The sequence below is a fragment of the Sphaerodactylus townsendi genome, linkage group LG02 (genome assembly GCF_021028975.2).
Source record: "Sphaerodactylus townsendi isolate TG3544 linkage group LG02, MPM_Stown_v2.3, whole genome shotgun sequence".
NCBI classification, from domain to species: Eukaryota; Metazoa; Chordata; class Lepidosauria; order Squamata; family Sphaerodactylidae; genus Sphaerodactylus; species Sphaerodactylus townsendi.
In genome coordinates this window covers 172108824-172129124 of record NC_059426.1, presented here as the reverse complement: position 1 = coordinate 172129124, position 20301 = coordinate 172108824, and the positions used below count along the sequence as shown (strand labels likewise).

General features: G+C 47.0%; 1 protein-coding gene across 1 annotated transcript in view; it reads right to left on the bottom strand.

Moving 5' to 3' along the window:
* Positions 1 to 20075, bottom strand: part of LOC125426959 (myosin-11-like) — a 28653-nt gene extending 8578 nt beyond the window's left edge. The window contains exons 1-6 of the mRNA XM_048485862.1: positions 19988 to 20075; positions 16496 to 16581; positions 12782 to 12893; positions 9755 to 9890; positions 7235 to 7463; positions 6174 to 6296 (exon numbers count right to left, since the gene is read on the bottom strand). Of these exons, the coding sequence (XP_048341819.1) occupies positions 6174 to 6296; positions 7235 to 7463; positions 9755 to 9890; positions 12782 to 12893; positions 16496 to 16581; positions 19988 to 20060 (759 nt within the window). The 5' untranslated portion in view covers positions 20061 to 20075. The remainder of the gene's footprint in view (positions 1 to 6173; positions 6297 to 7234; positions 7464 to 9754; positions 9891 to 12781; positions 12894 to 16495; positions 16582 to 19987) is intronic.
* Between the last annotated feature and the right edge of the window lie 226 nt (positions 20076 to 20301).

Below are 20301 nucleotides of genomic sequence, written 5' to 3'. Positions count from 1 at the left end.
GGTGGAGGGAGGGAGGAGGAGGTGTTAGGTGTTATACCCTGCCTTTCTCCTGTAAAAGAAAGACTTAAGGTGGGCTCACATGACTCCTTTTCCCTTCCTCTCTCCCCACAACTGGAGCTTACCTCATTGGGAGGTAAAAGTGGGGCTGAGAGAGTCCTGAGAGAACTGTGACTAGCCCAAGGTCACCCAACAGGCATGTAGGGGTGTGGAAACACATACAATTCACCAGATAAGACTCCGCCACTCAGATGGAGGAGCGGGGAATCAAACCCGGTTCTCCAGATTAGAATCCACCTGCTCTTAATCAAGGCAACTGGCCAGGAAGAGCAGAGTGACCTGCTGGTGTTCATTTTGGAGGGCTTTTCTCAAAGCCACATCTTTTAAAACAGTGTATTTTTAACAGGGGTTTGCAGGGGTTTTCTCTTTTTCTCCTTGTAAGGTTGCTAAGAGCTGAGACTGCTGGAGGTGGGGCTTAACAGGGGTTAACAGAGGTTACTCTTTGTCCTGGGCTGCCTAAAGGTGGGAGGCTCCTGAGGTGGAGTCATTCCAGTCTTTAGTTCAAACTCTGGAAGAAGCAGAAAGGAGCAGCAGTGGACAAGGCAACTGGCCAGGAAAGAGCAGAGAATGACCTACTTTGGTGTTCATTTTGGAGAGACTTTTTTCTCAAAGCCACATCTTTTAAAAACAGTGTATTATTTAACTTTGCAAGGGGTTTGCAGGGGTTTTCTCTTTTTTTCTCCTTGTAAGGTTGCTAAGAGCTGAGACTGCTGGAGGTGGGGCTTAACAGGAGGTTAACAGGAGGTTTACTCTTTTGTCCTGGGCTGCTAAAGGTGGGGCTCCTGAGGTGAAGTCATTTCAGTCTTTTTAGTTCAGTCTCCTGGAACCAGCAGAAAAAAGACAGCAGTGGACTAAGGCAACTGGCCAGGAGAAGAGCAGAGTGACCTGCTGGTGTTCATTTTGGAGGAGCTTTTTCTCAAAGCCACATCTTTTAAAACAGTGTATTTTTTTAACAGGGGGGTTTTGCAGGGGTTTCTCTCTTTTTCTCCCATATGGGATTTGCTAAGAAGCTGAGACTGCTGGAGGGTGCTGGGAGAAACTTAACAGGGGTTGGCACAGAGGTTACTCTTTGTCCCTATGGGCTGCTAAAAGGTGGGGCTCCTGGGGTGGAAGTCATTTCAGTCTTTTAGTTCAGTCTCTGGAACCAGCGGTGCCTTGGCAGCCCTAGCGTAGCAGCATAATTTCTTATTCTTTTAAAAAAAAAATAAATAAAATAGAATTAATTAATAAGGACATTTTTTTGAGGGGATAGAGTAGGGTACAGATGGCTCAAAGGGGCACTGACTAAAAAGTTTAATATCTAAATATATAAACAAAAGCAGGTATGAAGGCAAGGGGAAGCCAGCATATGGGGGGATGGGGAGCTTCCCAGTGTTTTGCACTGGAGGGTGTCACATGTATGACTATCTGCCACACTAGGCCAGAGAGATTAGGTGGGTGTGCCCTCAAGCTGCAATGAGCTCCTGGCATACAAGGAGCGTGTCCGTTCTCTCTTGAAGCCAAGGTGGCAGACCTGGAGAAGCTAGAGAGAGGCAGAGAGGGCAACAAACAAGGCTTTCAGGGACCCAACAGCCGGGTCCCACTCCCAAGGTGAGCATCTCTTCAGATGGCATGGAGAATGTGAGTCATGGGTGACAGAGAGGGTGCCAGTCTGCTGATTGGGGAAGAATGTTCCCTTAGATGGGACCCCTTCCTTAGTTGGTGGTCAGATATCCTCTACGCACTGAGGATACCCCTGCGGCGGGGGGGGAGGTGGGGGGAGCTCCCTTGTAGTGGTGTGATTCGATCATCAGGAATATAGAGAGTTGGGTTTGTGAGCCAGGCATTGATGACGCGCATAGCTGTGGTGACTTGCCTGCCTGCCTGAATGCTTGTCGAGAAGGTTGCAGGATGTCACGCTGCAAGTCTAGATAGGCTGTAGTAGACAGTGCTGGGGTGGAGGTCAGCAGTTGCTGGTCCCGAGTGGTACCAATGACATTGGGAAATGTAGCCCGGGAGGAGGTTCCTGGGGGAAGCTAAATTTAGAGCTGCTAGGAAAAAAGGTTAAAATCCGCAGGACCCCCAAGGTGGCATTCTCTGAAATGCACTACCTGTTCCACCTTTGCCAGGGGCCCGAGAGCTGAAGCAAGCCGCCCGGAGAGTACAGGGAGATTCTCAATGCGTGGATGAGAAGGTGGTGCAAAGGCAGAGGGTTTCAGATTTGTCCAGGAACTGGGGAACCTTTTGGGATAAAGGCAGGCCTGTACAAAGGGGCGGGGAGGACTTCTACATCTGCTAACCAAAGAGGAACCAGGCTGCTGGCGCTCAACATTAAAAAAGGTGTGCAAGAACAGCTTTTAAGCTTGAGTCCCTGAGGGGAAAGCGACAGGAGACTGAAAGGTGGGAAACTTAGGTTTGGAATACAGGAGATCCATAGGGGATGCAGACAGAGAAGGAGGTTTTTTTTAAATCAACCACATACAAGAGTGAAAGAGCACAGCAATGTGATAAAGTGATAGTGTCTACAAAAGGCTAGAGGGGCAAAACACATAAATCCCAGGTTAGGGACAGAGACAGAGTATACAAGAAGTGTCTCTATGCTAATAGTAGAAGCATTAGACCCTAAAATGGGGGGAGCTGGAGTACAAGAAGTTTTGACAGGAGGACATTGTTGATATAGTGGGCATCCACAGGGAACATGGTTGGGAATGAGGAGGAACCAGTGGGATACTGTATTTATCCCAGGGTTCACAGGCTCTACAGGAAAGGATAGGACAGGGAAGTGTGTGGGGGGTGTAGAGTGGCCCTCTACATCAAAGAGAGCATGAGTGTCACATAAAATAGACAGACAATGCAAGGGGAGCCTGATTCCCCTACAAGAAGCACTGTGGATATATCAATACCAGGGGGTGAAGCATAGTTTAACATTAGGAATATATTGCTCGTCCCCTGACCAAAAGCACAAAGAGGATTCTGCTGAGAGTAGGAAAAAAGAAATTAGTGAAGAGGCCAACAAAAGCAAAAAAAATGTAAAGTGGTATGTTAAGGTGATTTTAACTTATCCCCATATAGAAGCCTGGAAAAATGCATGTTCAGGTCATAGTAAAGGAGAGGAACATTCCTGGATATGCCTAAAATGACTGTGGCTTAGAGCAGATGGTTGTAGAGACCAACCAGGAGATGTGATCCTAGATCTAATTCTATGTGTGGGACCCAGGACCTGGTGCTGGGAAGTCCAGTGTTGTTGAGCGATGAGGGAACTAGCGACCACAATGCTGTCAGATTCCCAGTATCTCTGCATCTTGTGAACAAGTGATGACAACTACTAATGTAGTTACATTTGCCAGCTAAGAAAGGGAAATTTCACCTCAAAGATGAGGGGGGGAGATGAGTCGCTTAGGGAAGCTGAAAAGGGGAAAATCCAAGAGAGTCAAAAATGTCCAAAGATGCTTGGGAGAGGTTATTTAAAACACAGTCACACAAAAAGCTCAGCTGGAATTGTGTTCACTTGCTTGGGTTAGGAGAGCAGCTTAGCCCAGTCAAAGAAGCCACCACTTGGTTAACAAGAGGGGCGTCCTGAGGAAATTATTAGGGAAAAAAAAAGATGTCTTTTTAGAAAATGGAAGTCCAACAACTGATAAAACAGATGATACCAGAGGAACACAAATGGTGGCAAAAGAGAAGCAAGTTAGCTGTAAAAGGGAGGCAAAAAAAAAAGGATTATGAGGAACACATGGCTGTGAACATCAAAACCAGCAACAAACAGTTCTTCAAGTACATCAAAGAAGCAGGAAGCCAACAAGGGGAAGCGGTGAGGCCCGTTGTAGATGACAAAGGAACAAAGGGTGTGCTAAAGATGAAACAGGAGATTACTTGCAGAGAAAGCTGAATGAATTCTTTGCATCTGTCTTCACCCAAAGAGGAGGTGAGGAAAATTCCTGCCACCTGAACCAAGCTTCTTAGGAAGCCGAATCCGAGGGAACTAACAAAGATAGTGGTAGACAAGGAAGAAGTTCTGGCGTAGCCATTGATAAACTAAATGTTGCACCAAATCCCTGGCCCAGATTGCATTCACCCAAAAGAGTTCTTGAAAAGAGGCTCAAGCATGAAATAGCTGATCTTCTCACTTTAATATGCAACTTATCCATGAAATCAGGCTCCATCCCTGAAGACTGGAAGATGGCCAATGTCACACCAATCTTTAAGAAAGGATCTAGGGGGGACCCGGGAAATTACAGGCCAGTCAGTTTGACATCTGTTCCTATATTAGAGGTAAATTAGTAGAATCTGTCATTAAAGATAAAATTATAAAACATGTAGAAAAGCAAGACCTTGCTGAGAAAGAGTCCAGCACTGTGGCTTTTGCAGAGAGAACAAATCCTGTCTTACAAACTTACTAGAGTTCTTTTGAGGGATGTAAACAGAGCATGTGTGAATGGGGGGGAACCAAGTGGACATTGTCTAAGCTTGGATTTCCCAAAAGGAAGCTTTTGACAAAAGAGTTCCTCACAAGGGACTATTGAGAAAACTCAGCAATGAAGGAATAAGAGGAAGTCACTCCCTATGGATTAAAACTTGGTTGAAACAGGAAACAAAGAGTAGGTGTAAATGGGAAATTCTCACAATGGAGATGTAGGGAGTGAATTGTCCCCAAGGATCAATATTGGGACCAAGTGCTCTTTAACCTAGTGATAAATGACCTGGAAGTAGGGGTGGGTAGCGTGGTGGCCAAGTTTGCAGATGATACCAAATTATGTAGAATTGGTGAGAACCACAAAAGGATTGAAAGGCTCAAAGGGACCTTGATAAATTAGGTGAGTGGGCTAAGAAATGGCAAATGCACAGTTCAATGTAGCAAAATGCAAGTGATGATGCACATGGGGCAAAAAAATCCAAACTTCACATACACATGCTACAGGGGGGTCAGTGCTATCAGTCACAGACCAGGAGAGGGGATTTAGGCGTCTTAGTTGATAGTTCCATAGAATGTCAACTCAATGTATGTAGCAGCTGGTGAAAAAAGGCAAACTCTATGCTGGGGATAATTAGGAAAGGAATTGAGAATAAAACTTCTGCAAAGATTGTCATGCCCTTATATAAAGCTGTGGTGCTTTGACCGCTTGCCAGGTACTGTGTTCAGTTCTGAGTAAGCATACACATCTCAAAAAAAGGATATTGAAAGAATGAAAAAAAAAGAAGTGCAGAGAAGGGCGGCGAGGATGATTGAGGGACTGCAGTACCTTCACTTATGAGGAAAAGGCTGCAGCGTTTGGGAACTCTTTTAGTTTGGAGAGGAGGCGGCTGAGGGGGGGATATGATTGAAGTCTATATAAAATTATGCATGGGAGTAGAAAATGTTGACAGAGAGAATTTTTCTCTCTCTCACAATACTAGAACCAGGGGGAATTCATTGAAAATGCTGGGGGGAAGAATTAGAACTAATAAAGGAAACACTTCTTCCTTAGCGTGTGATTGGTGTTTGGAGATATGCTGCCACAGGAGGTGGTGATGGCCACACTAACCTGGATGTAGCTTTAAAAGGGGCTTGGACAGATTTATGGAGGAGAGATGTGATTTATGGCTACCAATCTTAGCAGTCCTCTTTGATCTGAGATTGCAAAATGCCTTAACAGTCCCAGGTGCTCAGGGAGCAACAGCCACAGAAGGCCATTGCTTTCACATCCTACATGTGAACTCCCAAAGGCACCTGGTGGGCCACTGCGAGTAGCAGAGAGCTGGACTAGATGGACTCTGGTCTGATCCAGCTGGCTTGTTCTTATGTTCTTATGTTCTTATAACACCACGAGCTTTCCTTTGCAGCTGAGAGGGAAGAGTCGGGTTTCTCTGGGAAAGGGTGTGTGGCCTGGAGTGGGGTGGTTAGTCACTGCTGTTCTGTATCTGTAGAGGGTTTTTGCCAGGTTTTTTCCCCCCAGTACTGTCAACAAACATCTGTTGACCTATTTTACCTGAAACGCTATTTCTGAATAAAAACTTTTGCAGAAACAGAAGTGCTTTCCCTGAGTCTGGGAGGGGCGGGGCAGGGTGATCCTGACAGCCTCTAGAACGGCACACACGTTAGCCTGACCCATGTAGATTAAACGAAGGGGTTCATGATTCCGATACAGCATTTCTCTGACCTGCTTCTTCTCCTCCACTTGCTTCTGAAGAGCACACAATATGGCCAGCAGTGCTTCGTACTCCATGCTCTTCTGGGCTATCTGGAGCTTGAGGGCCAACAGTTTGCTCTGGAGATCTGCAGTCTACAATCGCAAATAACCGGGAATCAGTCGAAGAATCCCTCTTCTCTTTGCTTAATCCCTCGTACAAGAAATTCAGCTTTTTTCCACTCTGGCTTCGGACCTAATCGTTGTGCCTCTCCCTGAAATCTGTGAGGGTCATGGCCCCTTCCGCACACGCAGAATAAGGCACTTTCGATCCACTTTCACAATTGTTCGCAAGTGGATTTTACTTTTCCGCCCAGTAAAATCCAGCTGCAAAGCGCATTGAAAGCGGATTGAAAGTGCATTGTTCTGCCTGTGCGGAAGGGGCCATAGATTCACAGAATTGGAAGGGCCATATCCCATCCTGAATTACCTGTCTGCTGCCTTTTGGGCAGTTTCCAGACTGTTTTCCAAGATGGCCCTGCATAATACGCACGACAGGAATCTAACTAGAGCATGGATCACTGTGGCCAGATCACACCTGCCAAGGAATGGTCATAGATGAGGAATGAGCTAGTTCAGCAGAACATCAGCTGCTTTCTGCATATGAATCCGGATCCTCTTGATTCTTGGCGTCTTCCCTTAAGGTATCTTGGGAAGCCAGGTTGGAAGTTGCCCAGAGGCTAAAGCGGCTATTGGGAAATACTGTCAGAACATGTGTTTAGATGAGCAAAATCTAAATGACAACTGGACCCTCCTTCTAGCAGGTGCCGTGTGCAGATTAGGACTGAGAGCACAGCTTGTACCGTGTGCAAACCTGATAAGGTGAGGGCACCTGGTTGGTACCGCTTTTGTATATAGTTAGCACAGACAGCAGGGTGATGTGTGCCTGAAAACACCTGTGGTCTGGCGAAGCACTTTGTCAGTAGATAGCAATGAATAGAACTGCACTGGTGACTGTGTGTCTGTCAGTTCTTGTCTACATTGCGTCCTGCAAGGTGGTCTACTCCGAGTAAATCCGCTGCTTCAACACATACCTGGCTCTCCAGCAATGCCTGCTCTTTTTCAAACACTGACACCGCCCAAACTATTTCTTTCTCCAGTTCATCAGTGGCGTTGATCTGAAAAGCAGACTCCTCCTCTTCGTCTCTTTCCATATTGAGAAGTTCGTTGACTTGAATGTAGAAGCTGTTCTTTGTTGCCAGCTGCTGGTTCAGAATGTCGACGGTTTTTTCCTGTTTGTCCCCGAATTCTTTCTGTTCCTCGCTGTCAAAATAGCAACACAGAATGTACACAGAAAACCACATTTTCCCTCGGAACGGCACACTCGTGGGCAATGGTCTAGAAATTTAATGAATAATAATAAATGAAAATAATAACAACGTTGAAAGAGCCTTAACAGATTCCCCTTCAACTCGGCAGCATCTGCAAGGGCTCCATGTTCTCTTTACTGTCTTTTCCCACAGATTCTACTTTTCTCACAGATTTACACTTCTGATTTCTGACAGATTTTAATAGTGGCCATAAAATTATGCCTGCAGTCTTAAGTCAACGACAGAGGCCAATCCACGCCCGACGAAGACAGACTTAGGGGGCTGGGTAAACTTCAGGAAACGTACAGGAAACCTAAGCATCAGGAAATGCAGATATAGGATGGGTGACGCCTGGCTTGACAACACTACATGCAAAAGGGATCTGGGAGTCTTAGTAGATCACAAACTGAACATGAGTCAACAGTGTGATGCAGCGGCCAAAAAAGCCAATGCGATTCTGGGCTGTATCAATAGTATAGTGTCTAGACCGAGGGATGTAATTGTACCTCTCTATTCTGCATTGGTTAGACCTCACCTAGAATACTGTGCACAGTTCTGGGCACCACAATTCAAGAAGGATATTGACAAGCTGGAACAGAGGAGGGCAACCAAAATGGTTAAAGATGTGGAATCCATGCCCTACGAAGAGAGGCTTAGGGAGCTGGGGATGTTTAGTTTGGTGAGAAGAAGAAGAAGAAGAAGAAGAAGAAGAAGAAGAAGAAGAAGAAGAAGAAGAAGAAGAAGAAGAAGAAGAAGAAGAAGAAGAAGAAGAAGAAGAAGAAGAAGAAGAGGGGAAGAAGAAGAAGAAGAAGAAGAAGAAGAAGAAGAAGAAGAAGAGGAGGAGGAGGAGGAGGAGGAGGAGGAGGAGGGAGAGGAGGAAGAGGAAGAAGAGGAAGAAGGAGGAGGAGGAGGAGGAGGAGGAGTTTGGATTTATATCCCCCCTTTCTCTCCTTTAAGGAGACTCAAAGGGGCTTACAATCTCCTTGCCCTTCCCCCCTCACAACAAATACCCTGTGAGGTAGGTGGGGCTGAGAGAGCTCCGAGAAGCTGTGACTAGCCCAAGGCCACCCAGCTGACGTGTATGGGAGTGTACAGGCTAATCGGAATTCCCCAGATAAGCCTCCACAGCTCAGGCGGCAGAGCTGGGAATCAAACCCGGTTCCTCCAGACTAGATACTCGAGCTCTTAACCTCCTACGCCACTGCTGAGGTTGAGAGGTGACGTGATAGCCATGTTTAGATATGTGAAGGGATGTCATGTTGGTGAGGGAGCGAGCTTTTTTTCTGCTGATCCAGAGACAAGGATCAGGAGTAAAGGGGTCAAGGTGAGGGAAAAGAGATTCCACCTAAACAGAGTTTGGATTGATACCCCACCTTTCTCTCCCGTAATGAGACTCAAGGTGGCTTACAAGCTCCTTTCCCTTCCTCTCCCCACAACAGACACCTTGTCAGGCAGGTGGGGCTGAGAGAGTTCTGAGCGGACTGTGACTGGCCCGAGGTCACCCAGCAGGAATGTAGTTGTGCGGAAACACATCTGGTTCACCAGATAAGCCTCTGCCACTCAGGTGGAGGGGTGGGGAATCAAACCCGGTTCTCCAGATTAGAATCCACCTGCTCTTAACTACTACACCACGCTGGCTCTCCGATACACCCACCCAACTGCCAGATGCCTTAACCAGAGATAGCAGAGATTGAACCCTGGATGTTCTGAATACAAAGCACAGGCTTTTCCACTGAGCCAGAGCCCCAACTGAGGTTCCCCCCATGTGTTCCCTAGATGAGGTAAAGCAATTTCCACTTTGTTTCTGGAACGATTCTGGTCTCTGCGCCTTTCAGCTCCTGCACAGCCCACTGTTCATGCTGGCTGTAACGAACTAGAAAAGTCCAGTCAAAAGTAACTGTAGCAGGTTCTTTATTGAGCTGGCATCCTTAGTCAAATACAAACAATGCAGGAACTAACTACCAAAGCCCAGGCAGCCGCTTTTACGGGCTTCAGACAAGTTCCCGCCAAAGATTAGAGCACAGAGAGCACAAAAGTTCTCACACAGGCAAGCAGACAACAACTGATAACCAGTCCGGGCACCCCGCCAGGATTTCCAGCAGGCTCCCCGTCAAGGTTGCATTGCGACCTTACACTGGCCTTCCTCCCATCACCTCCCTCCTGGCCCTCCCTCCTAGCAAGGGCCAGGATGCCAAACAACTCCTCAGGTGTCATCCTAATTGCATCTGGACAAGCCCAACCTACCTCAGTGCAAGATTGTGCTGTTCGGAAAAGTTCTGTTTCGAATGCGTCCGTTCCACCACAGACTCCACTTCCTGCGCGGAGGCCTCGATCTCGGTGATCTTCAGGACCTGAGCTCGGCGGGCGGCAGCAACGAGCGCTAGAATCAACACACACAAGGCAGCCAAAACTGGACCCGCTTAAATGCGTGATGCCGGTGTGTAAGGTGAACCCCCAAAAAGGTGATTTTAAAGGCCTCTCTGCTAAAGCCGAAACCTACAGAGTTAAGAACTCTGAAAACATTTATTTCTCTGAAAGCATTGTTCTTGCAAATGTGCCAAGATGCATGTAGCCCTGACCGCAAACTGCTTGCCTTGTAGAAACCAAGATAAGCTGTATCCTGTACTCAAGAAGTACTTGCCAAAACCACCAAGGTTTCTCTGAGAAACACGCCTCGGTGTTGTGTCCTTGTGATTCTCAGAAAAGCCACCTGCTTCTCTTCTCCTCCTGACCCCCTCCCCAGGGAGCTTTGCTTCATGGTTATCTGTGACATGTAACTATCTCAAACTATAGCTGAAGCCAACAAACTGGTCGTCAACCACATATACCGGAACGCATCCAAATTTAGACAAGACATAGACAGGAGGAAGGAGGAGGTGAAATATCAACTAACCAATCATTAATTCAATGCTGCTTGTTGACGTACCACTATAAAACCAAATGTATTGCTGCAAAACAGGGTCCTGGACCCAGTAAACTTACTTGTTAAGAGCTCTGGTAATAAACTTTCACTGATTTTTCAACCATTTGCCTTTTTGCAACTGAATCGCGTGGTCTTGTGACTGATACTCAAGGGGCAGAGTTGTCAGGTGTTCCCAGGGTTTCTGCCACATCAGAGTCCCTGAATAGCACTCGCCTTGTGGAGGCGGAGTCAGGATTCTCACCCATTCAAAGAGACAGAGTGGCTCAGTTTCAGGGTCCCCCAACGTGATCCCTACGGGCACCATGATGCCCGCCAGGACTTCTCTTGGCACTCGCCAAGCTTTTCAGAAAGTGAGCAGGGCTGTTATAAGGCAGGGCTCGTTACTGGCTGCCACTCAGATGGAAGGGTTTTCAACTGGAGGATGAAGGAACATAGAATACAATAGCATAGAAATATAGGCACCTCAAGGGGTCATCTAGTCTAACCCCCTGCAGAACACGTTTTAAATTATGTTTTAAATTATGCTGTAACCCGCCCAGAGCCCTTCAGGGATGGGGCGGGATCAGTGGTGGGATTCAGCCAGTTCGCACCACTTCGGTTGTTAAAATGGTGCTTGTAAACAACCAGTTGTTAAATTATTTGAATCCCACCACAAAGCGGGATATAAATCCAACAAATAAAAATAAAATAAAATACAGGAAACTAACAACTACCCTCTCCTCCCCCCCACTCCCCCAGTGACCCTTGATCTATGCCTTGGAATGTGTGTGGTTCCATTCCCTCGTCAGGATTTCCCTTTTACCAGGAGGCGTTAAAAGGGAGGTTTTCCATTATGCTTGGATTACTGTGGCAGCTATTATGGGGTGGCGCTACCCACTCCCTCTCAGTTTTCCAAAGGCGCTCACAGACTCAACAAAGATTGGGGACCCCGGCTCTGTTTTAAGAGGGGCAAACTGCGGATCCCTTTGGGGTAGCTGACCCACTGTGAGATGCAGGCTGTGAACCGAAAGGTGGACCACCTGAGTGAGCATCGGTCCTTTGACTCTTTCGCCCCTTACATTTTGCCCAACCATTTCCACTTGCAATTTCTGGAAAGGGTTCTAATGGTCGTTTCAGGAGAAAATGTTTCCAGATCAGGAAAACGCAACATTGGGGATTATTAGTGTGTTGTGGGTTTTCCGGGTTGTATGGCTGTGTCCCAGTAGCATTTTCTCCTGACGTTTCGCCTGCATCTGTGGCTGGCGTCTTCAGAGGATCTGATGCTAGTAAAGCAAGTGGAGTATATATACCTGTGGGATGTCTAGGGTGGGAGAAAGAACCATTTGCATTTGGTTAAAAGTGTGAAGGGTGCTAAGTTAATCAAATAGATCAACAGATCTGGCGTGGCAAATGGGGGCTGGGGGTGGTAGGAGCCCTCCCCCGCCCCTGGAAATGTTCCAAGCTCTAGTTCCAAGCTCTGCTTTATTTTTAAATAGTTACTTTCCACAGCTGCTGTGCGGCTACAGGACTCAACTATTTTAAAAAGCAAATTTGTAATTTGGCCCTTTGTACACTCTTTAGTATGTTAAAGAGAGCACCTGGAACATGTTTACTTGGCTGATATCCCCACTGTTGATTAATCACAGAATACTCACCAGGTTTCACGAAGAACTCCCCAAAGCTGAACCACCGAACACAGATTCATCGCAATTCTGGCTCCCCCCCACCCCCTTATCCCATGTTTTTCCCGAACCTGCATGAATGTGAACCTTTAAGAAAAAACACATCTCCAATCTAGATTGGTGGAGAGGTTCGGGGGTCTAATGTGGTCTAATTTCTCGCCGTAGAGAGTGATGCAAATGCCTTCCAGCCAATTAGAGTTTGGCAGGCTGTGCATGATGAGCGCGCAGCCTTTTTTGTTTTGTTTTGCTCGGCTTTTCCTGTTTTGCTCGGCTGAGGCTATTGTTGAAACGTGTGCAGGAGGGGCTTGAGAAGCCGGCTGCTAGCGTGGGCTCAAGAGTGCACGAGAACCAAGTCAAGCGTGGAGCACAAAAGGGAGGTCCAATGGGATAAAAGCTGCATGTTGGGTGTATGCAGCGTTTTCGTGCTCCGCGTTACCACATACTATGCGTGACAAAAAAAAGTGTCCAGCCCTACCGAAACACGACAGCCAATCAGGATAGACCATCCAAGCCAATCGCGTGCAAGTGGGGATTGTCATATTCTTTGAAACCGAGATAGGCATAGATGCCTTCTCTAGAAACATGCTGCGGTGGGGAGGTTGAAACCTCGATGAAAAGGTGCAATTTATTTTGAAACCTGGTTGTATCTGAATTTAATTTTCAGTGGGGATTCAGCCTTGGAAGTACCTTCAAACTCTTCCATGACTATCTGTGGCATTCCTTTGATTTTGACACGAAGATTACAATTTTTGATGGTTTCCTCTTCCAGCAGTTCAAGGATACGCTTCCTTTCTCCTTCCTAGAAATTGACAGGCAGCAGGTTAGAGGCTGGGGAAAAAAGGAGGCATAGTATAGCCCAGTCTACTCAGATCTTGGAAGTTAAGCAGGGTCGGTACTTGGATGGGAGACCACCAAGGAAGACTCTGCAAAGGAAGACAATGGCAAACCATTTCTGCTTCTAATTTGCTTGGAAAGTTCCTTGCTGGGGTTGCCATAAATTGGAAGCTAAGTAGGATCAGTACTTGGATGGGAGACCACAAGGAAAGCTCTGCAAAGGAAGACAATGGCAAACCACCTCTGCTTCTCATTTGCCTTGAAAGCCCTTGTTGGGATCACCATAATTTGGAAGCTGGAGCAGGGTTGGTACTTGGATGGGAGATCACCAAGGAAGACTCTGCAGAGGAAGGCGATGGCAAACCACCTCTGCTTCTCATTTGCCTTGAAAGCCCGTTGCTGGGATCACCATAATTTGGAAGCTAGAGCAGGGTCGGTACTTCAATGGGAGATCACCAAGGAAGACTCTGCAGAGGAAGGCGATGGCAAACCACCTCTGCTTCTCATTTGTAGAGAAGCCTGCTGGGATCACCATAATTTGGAAGCTAGAGCAGGGTCGGTACTTCAATGGGAGATCACCAAGGAAGACTCTGCAGAGGAAGGCGATGGCAAACCACCTCTGCTTCTCATTTGCCTTGAAAGCCCCTTGCTGGGATCACCATAATTTGGAAGCTAGAGCAGGGTCGGTACTTGGATGGGAGATCACCAAGGAAGGCTCTGCAGAGAAAGGCAATGGCAAACCACCTCTGCATCTAATTTGCCTTGAAAGCCCCTTGCTGGGGTCACCAAAAGTTGGAAGCTAGAGCAGGGTTGGTACTTGGATGGCAGATCACCAAGGAAGGCTCTGCAGAGAAAGGCAATGGCAAACCACCTCTGCGTCTCATTTGCCTTAAAAGCCCCTTGCTGGGATCACCATAAGTTGGAAGCTAGAGCAGGGTCGGTACTTGGATGGGAGCTCACCAAGGAAGGCTCTGCAGAGAAAGGCAACGGCAAACCACCTCTGCTTCTCATTTGCCTTGAAAGCCCCTTGCTAGGGTCACCATAAGTTGGAAGCTAAGCAGCGTTAGTACTTGGATGGGAGACCATCTAAAGTTTTATTATTTTTTCATTAGAGCAAGATTTGAGTCCACTGGCACTTTAAAGATCAAGCAGATTTCCACAGTATAAGCTTTCTGGAGTCAAAACTCCCTTTATCAATTCTCTTGAAAGCTCGTATCCTGGAAATCTTGTTACTCTCTGAGGCACCACTGGACTCAAGCCTTGCTCTTCTACTGCAGACCAACCCAGCTGCACACACCTGAAATTAGCCTGCTATTAGTTTTATACTGCTTTCCGGTGTTGACCAATAACACAGGACCAATGAAACCCAGACAATGTATGAAACCAGAAGGCAATCCTAGAATTCAAACATCAAAACAATGAAAGATGAGCTTCCACTTCCCACCATCCTCCTTCGGCTCACTCACTTTTTTGGTTTCATGGTCCAAGAAGAGGAGGAAGTTAATATAATTGGATTGCACAAACCGACGAGTCAAGGGCTAATATTCCCCAATTTCTACATCCTCAATGGTTTCTTGTATGTTCAATTGTATGTTTGATTGTTTGTGGAAATGTTATGAGTAAGGGTTGTGTGTTTGGTAAGACGTATTTGTTATGTGTTGAAATTAGGCAATAGAGTATACAGTGGTAATCCATTAGGTATAGTTACAAGTGGATGTCTGGAATCACACTAGCATAATAAACACACTGGATACTTTTATATTGAGACGTGTATTCAGAGGTGGGATCCAGCAGGTTCTCATAGAAGAAGAAGAAGAAGAGTTTGGATTTATATTCCCCCTTTCTCTCCTGTAGGAGACTCAAAAGGGCTTACAATCTCCTTGCCCTTCCCCCCTCACAACAAACACCCTGTGAGGTAGGTGGGGCTGAGAGAGCTCCCAGAAGCTGTGACTAGCCCAAGGTCACCCAGCTGGCGTGTGTGGGAGTGCACAGGCTAATCTGAATTCCCCAGATAAGCCTCCACAACTCAAGTGGCAGAGCTGGGAATCAAACCTGGTTCCTCCAGATCAGAGTGCACCTGCTCTTAGCCACTACGCCACTGCTGCTCCTCTCCAGGTTCCCGAGAGTAGGTTACTAATTATGTGTGTGTGCCGAGAGGGGGTTACTAATTGGTAATTTTGCCACGTTATTTTTGCCTTAGTTACGCCCCTCCTCTCAGCAGTAGTGTGCGGAACTTGAAGCAGTCTAGCAGGAGGTGCACCGGTGTGCGTGGCAGTCTGTGCCTGCGTGCATTCGTTTCCCACCCAAGGACCGGCGCAGCAGCTGCGTCCTTGCCACAGCCCCGCCCTGGAATGCCCCGCCCCCGTCACGCCCCACCCAGCCCCACTGGCGCTACGCCACAGTTTGAATCCCACCACCATGGGAACCTGTTACTAAAATTTTTGGATCCCACCACTGCGTGTATTACTGGGATGTATCTTTGTGTTCTGGAACTTATCTGCTATACTCTATTGAATATTGGCACAGCAAGCAGTACCTGTTGCCCTGATCAGGGAGACAGCCTTCAGAGACGGGAGGTCTAGGCTGCAAAGAGCTGCCAAAGTTAAACATCAGTCTCTTCAACTGAACCGGGATTGATCCAAACATTTCCTAACAAAGGCTCTCTTTGGATATATACTGGATGGTGCAGGATGAGAGGGTTTGCCTCTCATACTGTTCCTCCACAGACAGGGGGAAATTGAGCTCTGGATCCAGTGCCAGACTTTATTCATTAATGAAACCATTCGTTTCCTGTCTTTCCTTGTGGTCCAGGGCAGCTTGCAATAGTTAAAACACCTGCGGCTAAAAGCACAGATAAAATAGCAAGTCCCAAATTCTTCCTAGAGCCAGCGTGGTGTAGTGGTTAAGAGCAGGTGGATTCTAATCTGGAGAACTCTGTTTGATTCCCCACTCCTCCACCTGAGTGGCAGAGGCTTAGCTAGTGAATCAGATGTGTTTCTGCACTCCTACATTCCTGCTGGGTGACCTTTGGCTAGTCACAGTTCTCTCTGAACTCTCTCAGCCCCACCTACTTCACAAGGTGTCTGTTGTGGGGAAGGGAAGGGAAAGGAGCTTGTAAGCCACTTTACAGGAGAAAAAGGTGGGGTATAGATCCAAAAACTTTTTCTTCCCTCCCCTTAAAAGATGCTGGACGTTCAAACCCCCTCAAAAGCCCTGGTTAACAGGCAGGCTTTGAAGCCCCTCCAGAAAATCTCCAAGGTGGGCCCCCCTGCCTCTTCAGGGAGTCCACTCCACAGAGCAAGGATGGAAAAAAACCCAAGCTCTGGTCGTTGCCAGATGGGCCACCCTTGGTAGTGGGATAGTCAACAGATTGGTGCTTTATGATTGTACTTGCCGCACAGGGATAAATGAAAGGAGATTGTCCTTCAAATATGAGGGTCCCAGATTGTGAAGGAATTCAATAGTCACAACTGATCGTTACAGCAGGTGCAAGACGGGTAAGCAGAGACAGGCAAACAGCTTTCTACGAGGTACGCTCCTTGGCTTGTTTTAACTTTTTCACCTTACCAGCTTCTTAATGGCCTGGATAGCTTCTTCCAAGTGCTGAACGGTCCCCATGTCAAACACAAGCCCTTCATTTTGCAGTTGTTTTTCTAAAGAAAATTAAACAGCACAGAAGTCTTGAGCATCTTGGAAAATCTCTCTTTAAATCTATGGAGCAATCTACCACTGGGTCCGCGTACATGGCATTATAAAGTCAACTTTGTAAGTCTTTTATGTAAGGTCCCCGAGTCAGCTTACATTTTTAGTTGGGAGTCGTCCTCAACATATGCTCAACTAGTTCTGGCTGACCGAAATTCTCTTTGCCCTTTGTTAGAAGAAAACAGGGGTCAAATCAAATGGACAATTAATTGCTGATTGGGTGCTGTGTGGTTTCCAGGCTGTATGGCCGTGTTCTAACAGCATTCTCTCCTGATGTTTCGTCTGCATCTGTGGCTGGCATCTTCAGAGGATCTGATGTTGGGAAAGCAAGTGGAGTATAATGGAGATAGCAAGGTCAGTAGGTGGGAGCATCTCCATTGCAATCTCCATTGTTACTCCCATGCTGTAGACTTCATTGTTACTCATACTTCTATTCAGATGCCCTCACTTATTGACCTGGCTGTCTTCTTTGTTACTCACAGACAATGTTTCTTCACCCACCCTGGACACTCCAACAGGTATATATACTCCACTTGCTTTCCCAACATCAGATCCTCTGAAGATGCCAGCCACAGATGCAGGCGAAACGTCAGGAGAGAATGCTGTTAGAACACGACCTGGAAACCACACAGCACCCAAGTGATTCAGGCCGTGAAAGCCTTCAACAATACAATTGCTGATTGCTTTTGAAAGGGGACTTGGAAAGTTATTCCCAGAAATGTCCAACTTGTGAATTTTCCACCACTTTGGTTTTAAAAGGTACCCGTTACCTCCAAGGAAGGTGACTGGTGTATTATTATCAAATGATTTCACTGCCAGAATCAACTGGCTGTTGTGGGTTTTCCAGGCTGTGTGGGTTTTCCCCACATAGATGCAGGGGAAACGTTAGGAGCAAAAACTACCAGACCACAGCCACACAACAGCCAGAAGGCGACTGGATTGCCACCCTCCTGGTGGGGCCTGGTGTTGTCCTGGAACTATTACAGCTGATCTCCAAATGACAGCTCCCCTGGAGAACATAAGAACGAGCCTGCTGGATCAGACCAGAGTCCATCTAGTCCAGCACTCTGCTACTTGCAGTGGCCCACCAGGTGCCTTTGGGAGCTCACGTGCAGGATGTGAAAGCAAGGGCCTTCTGCTGCTTCTGCTGCTCCCAAGCACCTGGTCTGCTAAGGCATTTGCAACCTCAGATCAAGAAGGATCAAGATTGGTAGCCAGAGATCGACTTCTCCTCCATAAATCTGTCCAAGCCCTTTTTAAAGAAAATGGCTGCTTTGGACTGTGGACTCGATGGTATCATATTCTAATGAGGTTCCTCCTCTTTCTCAAACTCCACCCATATCGCCAGGTGTTTCCCAACCTGGAGCTGGCAACCCTAAAAGGCATGAATGAAAGAACAAGGCATGTACTTTTTTTTAACTGGACCTAATGTATGTGTGAATGTAAGATTATTCCCTCTTTTCTTTTTGTTGGGAGGAAAAAACCAATTCTGCATCGGAGTAAACACTGCGCTACTGATTGCCGGCATCTGTTGAACCAAAGCTGCGTCATCCAGTGTTTCTTCCCACTTATAGCAGAATTCTAATCCAGATTCAGTATGCTCTAAACATGAGATTTACATTCCTGAAGAAGAGGCTTTGGTACAGCTGACGTTAATCCAGTTTGCGCTGGGTTTAGCTTTAGAGAGCAGATTACTGTACCTCTTGTAATATACATGGTAGATTTAAAAATATGCACCACATTTAAAAAAATTAAAAATACAACTGGGCATTCAAAGTTGGGTTAGAGTGGTTTTAGGATTACCTAGTTCTTATTGGCTTGTTTTTAATTTTGGTGAAATATAGAGTTACTTTTGGGGGGTTGATTGTGTTGTTTCTACTTATAAGCAGCCTTGTACGAATCGCTCGTTTTTCTAAACAATGAAATGAACGATAAACATAAAATAGACAGGAGGGGGAAGCAAGGCACAGCAACCTAAGATCTGTGGAAGAAGTGTAGGATTTTTTTTAAAAAAAGAAAATGTAAGGAATGACTCTTAAGTGCCACATAATGGTGCATGGTTAGCCATCTCAAAGACTGGTCAAGTGCATTTTGAACTGCTGAGAACACGCTGCCATGATGCAGTTGAGTGTAGTGGTTACAGTGGTGTAGTGATTACACCGTCAGACTAGGATCTGAAGACGTTTGAATCCCCACTCTGCCCTGGTTTGAATCCCCACTCTGGTCTGAATCCTCACTACTGCACAGAGGATTATTGGCTGCCCTCTCCCCTCCTTGGAAGAACTCTATAACTCCCGAAGCCTAAAGAAAGCCCAAAATATTCTGAGAGACCCGTCTCATCCAGCACACTCTCTTTTTGAACTGTGACCATCCGGCAGACGATACAGGTCTATCAAAACTAGGACAAAGAGGCTTAGAGACAGCTTCTACTCTAGAGCTGTGGCTATGCTAAACTCCGCGCTTCGTGTTGATGTGTTTGGGACTGTGGAGGGATGGGTGGAGGAAGGGGAAAGTGAGGATGGGGTATGAGTCTGGAATTGTGTGCATCGAGGAATGCTGCTGTAAATTTCGTTGTGCGTGCACAATGACAATAAAATGCTTATGCTTAAATATCCAGTTCAAAAGGACCAGGCAGAAGATGCCGCAAACGACCTCCACTGGAGAGCTGCTGCTGGAAAATACTAACCTCGATAGACCAGCGGTCAGATTCAGTTTAGCAAATGTTTGTGTGGGTGATTTCTGGTGGGAAACAAATGGAGCTCAGGAAAACAACGCAGGCTGCTTTGGAGTCCCCACTGAAGAAAGAGGAGGAATGCAAATGAAGTTTAAAAAGTGTCTGAAAAAAAGTACGCACCAACCCCACCTCACGTTCTGGATGTGTAAAACACTGGAGAGTGGATGCATGAACATACAAAACAAGTGTCCACTAGTGTGTTGCCTGCTATTTCACTGCTGCTGTGAACCTCATCTGGAAGTGTTGATAACACGCTGCAAGGAACTCATGTTTGTGGGTGTTGTTTGTTTGTTTGCCTTTTCCTCCCCACTTGCAAAGAGACAAACAAAAACCTTCCTGGTTGGTTTGGAAAACGGGGCATTGAATGGGGGCGCCGATGCAAGCAGAACTGCAATGCGTCGGCGAGGGCGTGTCGCGCCGCTACCGTTCAGACGTGCTCTCTGAGAGTACCGTTGGACAAGTCCCGTGTCTCCGTGTCTGCAATACTGAGAAGCTCCATTTTCCAGCGGAGAGTTCCCGGGGAAATAAACAGCTGCAACGGGGAAGAAATCCGCCCTTTTCGGCAGTTGTCGCCGGCCGGGGTGGAAAATGGAGGGTAGGACGACGAGTCAAAAAGGGCTCACCCACTCCCTGAAGATGCTCCAGAGCCGCCGTCGCAGCCGCGGAGCAGCGGGATACGGGCGGAGGAGGCGCCATCTTGGTCGGAACCGAGCTAGGCCGCGCGGTTGCCATGGCAACTCGGAGGCGGCGCGGCCTAGTCGGGGGGCCCTCCGAAGAACTCGCTCGGGGAGCTTCCCGCTGGCGAGGACGGGGAGGGCGCTTCCTCCTCGCCTCCCCGCCCCCCCCCCCTATTTAAAACGATTTTTAAAACCAGTAAATTCTGTCTACAATGACTTAACCTTCATTTAAATGTGCCCTGCTCCAGAAAACAAAACAC